The sequence below is a fragment of the Natrix helvetica genome (assembly GCF_964273705.1).
Source record: "Natrix helvetica genome assembly, chromosome: Z".
In the NCBI taxonomy this organism is placed as follows: Eukaryota; Metazoa; Chordata; class Lepidosauria; order Squamata; family Natricidae; genus Natrix; species Natrix helvetica.
The window spans coordinates 84,102,037-84,114,218 of record NC_138554.1 but is presented as its reverse complement, the minus strand read 5'-3'; the positions used below and the strand labels follow the sequence as shown (position 1 = coordinate 84,114,218).

At 42.0% G+C, this 12,182-nt stretch overlaps 1 protein-coding gene across 5 annotated transcripts in view; it reads right to left on the bottom strand.

The window, feature by feature from the left end:
• The window catches only part of LARS2 (leucyl-tRNA synthetase 2, mitochondrial), a 176,028-nt gene that overhangs the window by 114,754 nt on the left and 49,092 nt on the right, over positions 1 to 12,182 (bottom strand). For 4 of the 5 annotated variants that reach the window (XM_081933357.1, XM_081933358.1, XM_081933359.1 and 1 more), the window contains exons 5-6: positions 4,756 to 4,816; positions 616 to 705 (exon numbers count right to left, since the gene is read on the bottom strand). In XM_081933357.1, the coding sequence (XP_081789483.1) occupies positions 616 to 705; positions 4,756 to 4,816 (151 nt within the window). Of the gene's footprint in view, positions 1 to 615; positions 706 to 4,755; positions 4,817 to 9,118; positions 9,244 to 12,182 lie in introns of those variants that run through there. The other variant, XM_081933361.1, reaches the window with a different exon arrangement.

Here is a 12,182-nt window from a genome sequence, read left to right as displayed (position 1 = left end):
AGCCCTGCCCCTGAGCGCTCACACCTTCTCCCCCAGGGAAAGGAGGGGGAAGAAGGAAGGAGATAGGAATGAGAAAGAGGGAGGAAGGAGATGGGAATGAGAAGGAGAGAAGGAGGACGAGAGGACAGAAGGAGGGAGATGGGAATAAAAAGGAGAGGAGGAAGGGGAGGGAGGAGATGGGAATAAGAAGGAGAGGAGTAAGGGGAGAGGAGCAAGGAAGGAAGGAAAGAAATGCGAAGGAGAAGGAGAGAAGGAGGGAGGGGAGGAAGGAAGAAAGGAAAAAGGGAGGAAGATGGGAATGAGAAGGAGGGAGGCAGGGAAGCTGGCCACATCCAGCCAGTCACACCCCCAAGGTCAACCATAACCCTGATGCGGCCCTCAATGAAATAGACTTTGACACCCCTGATTTATCATAATGGAGGCAAAAACACTGACATTTGGGAAATAAATGTTTAAGTACAAAGCAAATAATCTTTCTCCTGTCTTTTATGGATTTACAGAATGTAGTTTTTAACAATTTTTGAGCTTTATACCTGTCTCACAAGCAATAGTTACTCAAGTTTGGAAAGGTAATCTATAAGGTAATATCAGTTTGAAAACAATATTAAAACTTACTTCATTCTGATAGACTAAACCAGCTTCGTAAAGCTTAATAAAAAGATATTGCGTCCACTTATAGTACTTAGGAGAGCAAGTGATTATTTCCTGTAAATATAAAAAGTAAACCAAATCAAAATAGTATGTTAGTGCCCAGAAGATAATCATCTAATGCAGAACTCAAATATACTTTGTGAAAGAAGTCTAGCATTTTCTCCATTAAAACAAATAAGAATTTTTTTTAACTAGAAGTCTCGATAGTCAAATTCAGCAGAAAATAAAGCTCACTCATTTTGCAGAATAATGTGTAGACAATTAACAACCACAGATATTTATTTATTACATTTTTATGCCATTCATCTCCCCTATAAAGTGACTGTAGGGAAGAATAGAATAGGGATTATATTACTAAAATCCACACATAGAACTTTGACAGGCAAGCAAAGAGGCATCTTGTCAAGATTCTGCAAAAGTTTTAATTAAAACTACAAAAAATGTTTTGTAATCAACGCATTCCACGTCCCACCACCACCACCAAAATGTCCTTATCTAGAAGTGCTTTGATCCTGTCTTGGCTTATTCCAAACAGAAATTTCTGTTTCATGGTCAAAATGGAATGTTTAAAGGTCAAACTACTTTCTAAAGTAGGTAATTCCTTTTCCAAAATATTTTGTCGTTCTGAGTATTTTACCCCCAAAATATTCGGTATACCTCTAGTTTTGGTTCCAATAGTGAGGATCAAAGCATTATTTTTGCCACAAACAAAAGTAAACAGTTTTCTAAATAAAAGCAAAGAATAGTAACAAAATTGAATACCAAAGTAATTCCCTAGCAATTTTATTACCTTCTTTTCTTTCATATTCCTGTTTATATAAATCTTATCCCTCACGAGAGGATTTTGTCACAGTTAATCTTATGATCTTATTTAATATTTATGTGCTTATGAAATATTTTCTCCAGCCTACAGTACTGTATCTAAGCCTATATGCATGTAGTAAGTAAACCCATTTTTGCATGTTTCTTGTCTTTTCTACCTCCTTCTATTTTTTTCTGTGATTTTTTTTTCTTATCAAATTCAATTCTTTCACCTCCTAGGGGTGGATAGTCACACAGTAAAATTAATATAAAATAAATCATAGAGAAAAGAGTAGGTTCTCATAGTTTTTAAAATATGAATCTGGGATTTGACAGGAAGTTCTCCAGTTGGACAGACGCAGGAGGTGTGGGCTCCTAAGAGTCTCACCTGAACCCTGTCTGACAAACCATCTCCGAAGATTCTTTTGAATCAGAACCCCCACTGGAGGTGGGAGCGAAGAAAGGCAGCGTTTCATCAGACCCTGAGAGAAGCAACAGATCTCTTGTGGGTTAGAGATTTGCCTATGAATCGGAGTCGGGGCAGCAGCCTTCATGGCTGACAAGATGCTGGCCTTTTTCTCAAAATAATTTTGGAACAGGCGGAGACCAGGAGAGATAAAACACCTGGTAAGAGAATTTATCTAACCCACAACTATAAATTAAACCTGGAAAAGGCAAAGAAATTTTGAGAACATGAATAATACTGATTGACAGATCGATCTTTTTTTCCTAAAAGAAAAAGAAGAAAGGAAGGTGGAGGTTGTAACACCAGCCTCCCCCCCCCCGCACCCCGGAAGTTCTTTGTCTGCGCTTTCAAATAGAAGAACAGAAAGCAAAGCAGTTACAAACCCACATAATTATAAACATTACATTTGGTTTTGGATCTTAAACAGAAACCAAAATTTTTACTTTGTTTGAATTCCTTCCAACTAAAATAATCGAGAAAAAAGCATGTCTTCTTCTGAACCCACACAATATAAACTCTATTTTGGTCTCGGATATCAAATAGAAACCAAATACTTTGATCTCTTTTTCTTTGATAATGGATAACCTAACCTTGACTATGTGGGAGCTTTAACTAACCAACTACCATAAATCAGAAGTTGCAAGAGCAGGAGGCAAAAGAGTACCCAAATCTACCTCTTTATAAGTTTGTTTTAATTGATATGTTTTAAGCAGCTGTGGCTGATCGGAGATGAAAGGTGACAGGGGGAAGAATTATTACAGAGATAAGAAATGGAAAACGTTTTTTCTCTTTTCTTTTTTCTCTTCCCTCCTTTGTCTTTTTATTTAACTGCAAAAGATTAAGATAGCCCCGGCTTCACTTCCGGTCCCACAGTACCTAAAACCTGAGATGGACCAGAGCCTCAAAATAAGACTTTGTATAACTAACTACAATCTTGGAACTGGATATTAAGGAACAACAAAAGACCAAGATGGCTCCAATTGTTCTCCCCTACAGCAGTGGAAGCGGACAAACTTAAGGTGGATCAGAACTCTGAAATAATTGTATAGCTAATTCTAACTTTGGAACTGGACATCATGGAAAGCTGGGAATTTGAAGAATTGCATGAAATTATAAAAAATATGCATAAATCATTAAAATCAAGCCTAAATAGAATTCTGAACCCAGAGAAGCAGATATCTAAAGAAGAATTCAATGAAGAAAGGGGGCAAGATAATGAAGGAGTAGAAACGGAGGGAAACAAAAGGCAGACAAAAGAAGTTGAGTCTTTTAGTAGCATAAGGGAAATTGAAGGGGAAGGTTTTGCCCCAACAAAGAGAAATAAAAAACATCCTTTTGGTGGTGACCTGCAGAAAGGTGGGGGAGTGGATATGCCAAGCAAAGAGAAGGGAGAGGGCAGGAGCAGAGAAGTGGGACAAAAGATTTACTAGGAAAAAATTAGACAACTAGAAAATTTTATGTGGGAGAATATAAAACTAAGATAAGGGTTTTATTTCTAAATATGACAATTAAATGGAGTTGCTAATTGATTGAATGTAATAATGGAAAGATAATTAAGCAAAAGTCAAGATATATGGAATATGGATGAATATGATATTGATATTGATGTGAGGAGGTTGTGAAAAACATGACAATAAAATGGAGTTGCTAATTGGTTGAATATAATAATGGAAAGATAACTAAACAAATCCCAAAATATATGGAATGTGGATAAATATGAAACTGACATAGGGAGGTTGTAAAGCAGAGGTTTGCCATTCACTTTTATATATTGATAATTAAACTGAGTGGCAAATTGATTGGAAATGACAACAGAAGGACAACTAAGCATGGGTTAAAATATATGAAACATGGATATACATAGAACTTTTAAGATGATGAAATAAAGCGAAATATTTACCATTCTATATAATAGATTAAAGGAATTGAAGTGAATATTGAACTGCGAGGTTTGCCATTCATAGACAACTAAAGATAATCTAATCCAAGACATGGAAAAATTGGAGAGGGAACATGAAATACACTTATAATGGGAAACTATTGAGACTTAAAGGCAAAATCACAAATTTGGGGCGCATAAGGATGCATAATTATATAAAGATAATGATGGGAATAGCTGGGAATTGTAACCAGGTCTACATCTCACCCAAAATTAGGCTGGGGGGGGGGTAGTGGGTTAAAAGTACAATGACTATATATGTATACTTTTTTTGTTCTATTAGAATCTATTTTTCTTTTTTTTTAATGTGGAAAATATATGTTTAAAATTAAATATGTATATTGAAAAGGAACTATAAATACCATCAGCATAAAATGGAGCTTGCTCAGAAGCTGAAATACACCAAGCAAATGAGATGAAGAGTGGGAAGAAAAGGAGAGAGGTAAGGGAAGGAGAGAGGGATAGGAGAGAGGGTAGGAGGGGGGAAGAGGAGGAGAGAAAGGGGAGAGAGGAGTAGGCGAGAGGAAGGGAAAGTAGAGAAGGGAAGGAGAACAGAGAGAAGAAAGGAGATAGGGAGGGGGATGAGAGAGGGAGAAGAAAGTGAACGCACAAATATAGTGTATGGAGAGCAGAAGAGCCAATAACTGTTTTTTCTTTCTTTTTCTTTTAGGGAGTTGATGGTAAGATGAATTGATGTAAACATTTAATAATATAATACGATGTTGGCTATGTAATAGAATACATGTGATTATATGTTATGAAAATGAAAAATAAAAAAACTTTATGAAAAAAATATGAATCTGCACATTTCAGATAGTTCATAGGCAAGTTACATTCTAAAATATATCAATTTCATAATATAAAATATTCCTTTAAATATTTATTTTAAAAACCTTACCCGATCCCAGCTGAAAGACAAGCCTAATACATCAAGTTGCTCTCGCATATGTTGAATATTACTGTAAAGCAAAACAAAATCTTTGTTTATCAGTTCTCCAATATGAACCATGATAATTAGAACAAGAGTTTCTCCAATCTACACAATAGTTTGAACTATCATTTGTTCTGCTACAAAATTTTTGCAAGCTTGTTGTTTTGCTAGACAACTCTGTGACTTTCTCCACTATTTAAGATACAACGGATAGCAACACACACTAAATCAAACAAATATATGCATAATCTCAGGTTTTTGAGCCAAACCAATTTATACACAAACTCTATAAATATATATATTTACTGCATATATTATTAACTTTGGGATTTTCTCTGTATAAAGAGAGATAAATTAATGTATGAAGAATTAAGTGGTGCATTAACTTCATTAGTGTATGAGCTTTCATGAGCTATGTCTCCCTTCCTCTAAATTCATGAAATAGCTAAGATGATCACAGAATCATAGGTTTGGAATGGACCTTGGATATTTTCTAGTACAGCCCCTTGTCCAAGGCAGGAGTTCTCATCTCAGACAAACAATTGTCCAATGTTTTCTTGAAAATCTCCAGTGATGAAACACCATTTCTTGGAGGCAAGCTGTTCCACTGCTTAATAGTTCCTCTTTAGTTCCAGATTAGATCTCACTCTGATTATCTTTCAGCCATTGCTTCCTGCCCTCAGGTGCTATGGAGAATAAACCGAGATTCTCTTGCCTGTGGGAGCCCTTCAAATATTGGAATACTATTATCATGTCTCTTTTAGTCTTTATTTGGTAGAGTTTCTGCATCAGCATTCTTGCAGAATTCCTTTAGTCTACTTTCTTTGCAGCCCTTGAGCGGTTATGTTGGAAGAGAGCAATAGTCCTCTTTGAAAAATGACAATAGTATCCATTGATTGCATCCAGCCTCACTTCCTCTGCTTACTCAGATGGCAATTCATCCAGTTCAGTGGTGGGCTTGGCATGGTAGGCATGACACAGTGGTGGGTTTCAAATTTTTTTAGAACCTATTCTATAGGTGTGGCCTGTTTTGTGGGAGTGGCTTGGCAGTCCTGTGACTGCGTGGGTGTGGCCAAGTTGGAAAATGTGGTGAAACTCACTTAACAATGCTCTTGCTTAGAAACCAAAATTTTGGGTTCAATTGTGATCATAAGTTCCTTTCCTTCCTTCCTTCTTGTGTCTCTCTCCCCCACTTATTTTCTTTCTTCTTCTTCCTTCCTTCCTTCCTTCCTTCCTTATCTCTCTCTCTCTCCAACTTTCTTTCTTTCTCTTTCTCATTCTTTCTTCCCCTCTCTCTCTTATATACACACACTCACACCATTTCCCTCATGTCTGCCACTGACAGCTCTCAAAGAGAAGGAAGGACTCCTGCCTTGGGAAGGGGTTGGACTAGATTACCTCCATGTTCCCTTGCATCTCTCTATGTTTTCTGTCCCATTTAGTCACAAGTAGCCCCATTCACTTTAAAGTTGGTCGCAAACTCCACTCACCCTCCACTCACCTCCACTCACCCTGGTCCCACCCAAGGAGGTGAGCTGTGGGGCAAGGGAAAGGGAGGAGTCTGTGGCTCCACATTTCTCAATCTTCTTCCCCGCCTCAGTTCTGCAGGCAAGAGGTGCTGCTGCTGAAGTGGCACAGCGGTGGCGGCGGCAGAGTCGGGGCGCTGCCCGGCGAGCAGCAAGACCCACAGCTAGCCCAGGAGCAGTAGCCGCTGCCACCAGCCACCACTCGCCGCCATTGCTCGCTACCACTGAGGCAGGAGGCCGGGCATGCAGAGGGAGCGTGGCGGCAGCGACAGCAGCTGAGCAGGAGCAGCGCTTTGGTGGGTGCTGAGGGAAGGAAGGAATGAAAGAGGCTGCAGACTCATTTGCCCCTGGCTACGAGACTTTCTTTCGTTCTCTGCTGCCTGAACGAGTGAATGAGGCAGACGGAGAATGAAAGGAGATTGCGTAACTGAGGCAAATGAGCCTGCACTGCAGCCTCCTTCCTTCACAGTTCACATGTTCGGGCAATGGGGGGGGGCTTTCCCGCATGCCTTCAGAGAAAGAAAGAAGGCATGTGAGAAAGCTCCCGCCTCCACTGCCCGAACACGTGAATGAAGGAGGCTGCAGGCTCATTTGCGCCTGGCTATGCGACCACCTTTCATTTTCTGTTGCCCAAACGAGTGAATGAGGCAGGCAGAGAACAAAAGGAGATCGCGTAGCTGAGGCAAATGAGTCTGCACTGCAGCCTCCTTCCTTCACAGTTCACATGTTCGGGCAATGGGGGGGGGCTTTCCCGCATGCCTTCAGAGAAAGAAAGAAGGCATGTGAGAAAGCTCCCGCCCCCCCCTGCCCGAACATGTGAATGAAGGAGGCTGCAGGCTCATTTGCCTCTGGCTATGCATTCTCTTTTCGTTCTCTGTTGCCCAAACGAGTGAATGAGGCAGACAGAGAACAAAAGGAGATCGCGTAGCCGAGGCAAATGAGTCTGCACTGCAGCCTCCTTCATTCACAGTTCACATGTTCGGGGGAATAGGGGGGGAGAAAGAAAGAAGGCGTGCGAGAAAGCCCCCCTCCGCCTCTCAGAAGTGGGGAAATTGGTGAGCCAGTCAATCAGTGAGCAGCGGGCAGGGAAAGCATGGTGTAGATGGGCGGGGTGAGCGAGCAGTGACCGTATGGGTGGGGGAGCGAGCGAGAAGGGGCAGGCGGGAGCGTTCAGGTACTGTCCCACCGGACGAACAGGTTTTAAAAGGTAAGGTAAATTTGACAATTTCTGGCATCCCGGTGCGTCCCAGTGTCCCAGTGCGAACCGGGAGCAACCTACCTCTTGTGTGACATAGCTTGGTGGGCATGGCAGAGGAAGGTTACTGCAAAATCCCTGGGACTCAGGAGGCAGAGAATAGATGGGGTTGGTGCCAGTCACAGTTAGTATTTACTGGTTCTCTGAACTATTCAGTTTCCTCTACCGGTTCTCCAGAACTGGTGAACACCACCTCTGATTCATTTGGATTTGACTGCTCCAGCCAATTAACACCACATCTGAGACACACTACTAACTCATACTTAAATGGCCCACCAGAATACTTAAATCTCTTTCACAGGCATTAGTATTGAGTCAACGACTATCCTGTAAATGGATCTGTTATCTGAAATCTGTTTTTTCCTGTTTAAGTGAAGGGCCTTACTTTTCTTGTCTCTGAACATGTGTTGAATAGGACCCAATGTTCAAGTCTATCAACAGCCTTCTAAAATTTGAGTCTATTTTCCAAAGTGTTAGAAATCCACCCCCCACTCCCCATAGCTTTGTGTTATCAGCAGAATTGATTCAATCTCTTCGAATAGAATAAAATAGAATTCTTTATTGGCCAAGTGTGATTGGACACACAAGTAATTTGTCTGGTGCATATGCTCTCAGTGTACATAAAAGGGAAAATACATTCATCAAGAATCATAAGACACCACACTTAGTGATAGTCATAGTTACTAAATAAGTAATCAAATCATACTAGGAAACAAATAAAATAATATAAATCATAGAGATACAAGCAATAAGATTATAGTCATAAGTGGGAGGAGATAGGTAATAGGAAGGATGAGAAGAATAATAGCAATACATTAAATAATTTGAAAGTGTTGTGGGAATTAGTTGTTTAGCAGAGTGATGGCATTCAGGAAAAAAATGTCCTTTTGTCTAGTTGTTCTGGTGTGCAGTGCCCTATAGTGTCATTTTGAGGATAGAAGTTGAAACAATTTATGTCCAGAATGTGAGGGGTCTTTAGATATTTTCACAGCTCTCTTTTTGACTTGTGCAGTATACACGTCTTCAATGGAAGGCAGGCTGGTAGCAATTGTTTTTTCTGCAGTTTTAATTAACCTTTGAAGTCTGCTGTCAGCCCTGGAGGCCATCTTCAGGGCTGCCATATTTGGTGGATGGGCATGCTGTGGGAACTGGGAGGAGGGTTGGATGGGGATTGGGTGAGATATTAGCCATAACACCATTTTTTCACTGGAGTCAAAGATGTTTAGCCTGCACCTGGAGAGGCGTGACTGGGAAACAACTCCAGTTAGGATGGTGATCTGATTGGACCATGTGATCGACATGTGGGTGCAGGAGAAGGGATTTTGACTTTCCTTTGGGCGGGGAAAACCCGGGAGACATCTGATTCAGGTTTTCACAGATGTGCCAATATGACATCTGTAATAAAATGGAACTTTGAGGGAATGCCTACCTCAGAGTCTTACTTGGTTGGGGATGTTACTTGGAACCCTGACATTAACCTGAATCTCCCTTAAAAACGCAACCCAGCTCTGCAAGGTGATGTCTGGGATCCTGAGCTCCAAGTGCTCACCTGATTGCCAGGCAGTGCAAAGACTCAGGAAAGATGGAGAAGAAGAAAGCAATTACGGAAGGAGTTACGAGGACTAGTTCAGAGGTCATCCTCGAAACCATCTACTCCCCTTTGGAGAATGTGGCAGCAGCAGCAGAGGCCGTGGAGGCTGAGTGTCAGCGAGGCGCCCAGCCCAAAGAGCTGGTGGCCTGATAGATCACTCAGTTGGATCCTTCCCTATGGGGCTGTAAAAAGAGGAAAACTGAGTTTTGATTTTTGCTGAAATTATATAGGCCTCAAAATAATAGCAGGACTCAAATGAATTGCTCTATATCCGTGATGGCGAACCTATGGCACGCGTGCCACAAGTGGCATGCGGAGCCATTTGTCAGGGCATGCGAGGCGCTGCTCTGTCAGCTGGCCAGCGCGCATGCGCGCGCTGGCCAACTGAATTCACCTTTTTAAAAGCTATTTTTTGCCTTCCCCAGGCTGCAGAGGCTTTTTAGGAGCCTGGGGAGGGCGAAAAGAACCCCCCGCCCCCCCGGAGGCTTCAGGGACTGTCCCTGAAGCCTTCGGAACGCTTAAAACCACCCTCCGAGCAAACCGGAAGTGACTTCCGGGTTGCTCAGAGGGTCGTTTTAAGCGTTCCAAAGCCTTCAGGGACCGTCCGAGGCTTCCCTGAAGCCTTTGGAATGCTTAAAACGATCCTCCGAGCAACCCGGAAGTCACTCCCGGTTTGCTCGGAGGGTGGTTTTAAGCGCTCCGAAGGCTTCAGGGACCGTCCGAGGCTTCCCTGATGCCTTCGGAGCGCTTAAAACGACCCTCCGAGCAACCCGGAAGTCACTTCCGGTTTGCTCGGAGGGTGGTTTTAAGCGCTCCGAAGGCTTCAGGGAAGCCTCCGGACAATCCCTGAAGCCTCCGGCGGGCCTCCAGGGGGTCGGGGGAGGCTCTTTTCGCCCTCCCCAGGCTCCTATAAAGCCCCTGGAGCCTGGGGAGGGCAAAAAAATGTAAAAATGGGGGGGGGGCGTTGTGCGCGCATGCGCACTGGGGGAGGTCACACGTTGCATTATGGGTGCGGCACACCTGCACTTGACCCCCCTGCGCTCCCCCCACTTGTGGCACGCGAGCCAAAAAAGGTTCACCATCACTGCTCTATATTAAAGTGTCAGCTAGAATGATTTCCTAAGAATAACGTGATATTTGTAATCTGCAGTGCTAATGCAATTTAAAATGAGTATTTGCAAAGTACATAGTTTTAGAAGCTATTTTGGACAAGGAACATTGGGAACGCTAGGAAATAAGGAACTGAAAGTAGCAGATGGTTAGGAGATTTCCCATGTATATGCAAGTACGTGCTAATTGATGACCAGTATGAGAGTACAAGGAAGTAATTTCAGTAAAATTCCATTTACTGAGGGGTTGTCATAAGAAAGGAATAAAAGAAGGAGGTGGGATTGATATAAGTAATATTTAGTTATGATGGCTGTTCATGTTTCAAATTGCTCATGAAATAAACATCTAAATCTTAAAGTAAGAATTGGTTTGCTGTATTGCTGTCTCCTGTTTCTTTTATTGAATTATTTTTTATGAAAAAATGGTGCCGTGACTCAGGAAAGATGGTCCCTGGAAGAGACCTGCTGTCCAGCTAGAATCCCTGACTGTTCCTTGTGTTGAAACTTCAGGTCACCAGCCCACCCGAACTATCTACTTTGAATCAGAGGTAAGCCATTTGGTCCCTTGGTGGACTGCTGTTAGCTAGATAGGGTGAGTTAGAAAGAAAGGGTGGAACCTGCCCCAGAATTTGGCCACAAGGGAAGGGTCACAACCAGACTTGCTTGGTGGACAGGCCCGTGTTTTTCCCAATGTATTCTGCTGGCAAAACAGTCGGGGTTTATCCCGTGGCTGGGACCTGGTCGAACATAGTCTCCCCTGGGAGCTGATCACTTCCTTGTATTGGATCAGGGTCATGTCCTTCTGTATTATGTGGTCTCGTTTTGGCAGTAGTGCGTGCTTTCCCCATTAACAACACCCTACAAGAAAATAAGTTTTGTAATGGGAAAAAAAGGAGGAGTTTTCAACCTGCTGGTTATGCAGGTGTTTGATGAAGAGGTTGTTTTTATGCAGTTATTTTTGACCAGTTGAATGTTTTGGTTTTTGTGATTACTATTGTATCATTGATTATTTTTGTTGATCTCATTGTTGTGATTGTGTGTGATGGATGCAACACTGGATGGGATGTACTGGTACTAGATTTCCAGTAGATATCTATGTTCTCACTGCACATGTTGGTGTAACTATTGTATATGCTTCCAATTATTCAGTGTCTCCCCCATTCCCCTTCTGCTTCAATACTTTACATTTTTGTTCTGTGTGTGTTGGTCCTGTTACTTGTGGACACCACCATTCCCGTAAATAAGGGTCAGCTTGTTTGCTGGGGTAGCGTGTCTTCTATTATTTTGTTTGACAGAGAATGGGCCTTTTCCATACATAAGGACTGTCTTGTTGCTGTTGACAGGGCTCACTATCCCTATTACCCCTTGGTGGTCATTCTCCAATACATAACGGGAGCACACTGTTAGGAAGGTGCCTGCCTTTATTGGTGCTCATGACCGCCTGAGAAAAGAAAGGGAAAAGAAAGCAACATAAGTAATAAAGTTCCCTTTCCACAAAGTTAATTGTTTGAGTGATTGAGATGTACTAAAAGGACAAAGGGACTGGTTTGTAGCATGCATGATTGTTTGTGGGATGTTAATGTAACCACAAACATCTGAGCCTGCCCACTTTTCCATAGATAAGGAAGGCTTTTCTGCTGGCCTGTGGTCCAAAATTACATTCATTATCCATATAGTTAATGTGTGTTTCTTTTCTTCCATCTCCTTTCCTCTGCTCGTTACTGTTAGGTGCCCTTGTTTTGTGATGGGGGGCTCCTGGTCTAGAATGGTTATGTCTATTATTTGGTAAAGGCATCCTAGACACCACCATGCAAACTTTTGCCAAACTTTTGGAATTTTCAGGGTAAAATTTGAAGATACAGAAGATTTAACTGCTTTCTAGTTTATTTGCAAGCTGCAAGCCCACAATTTTT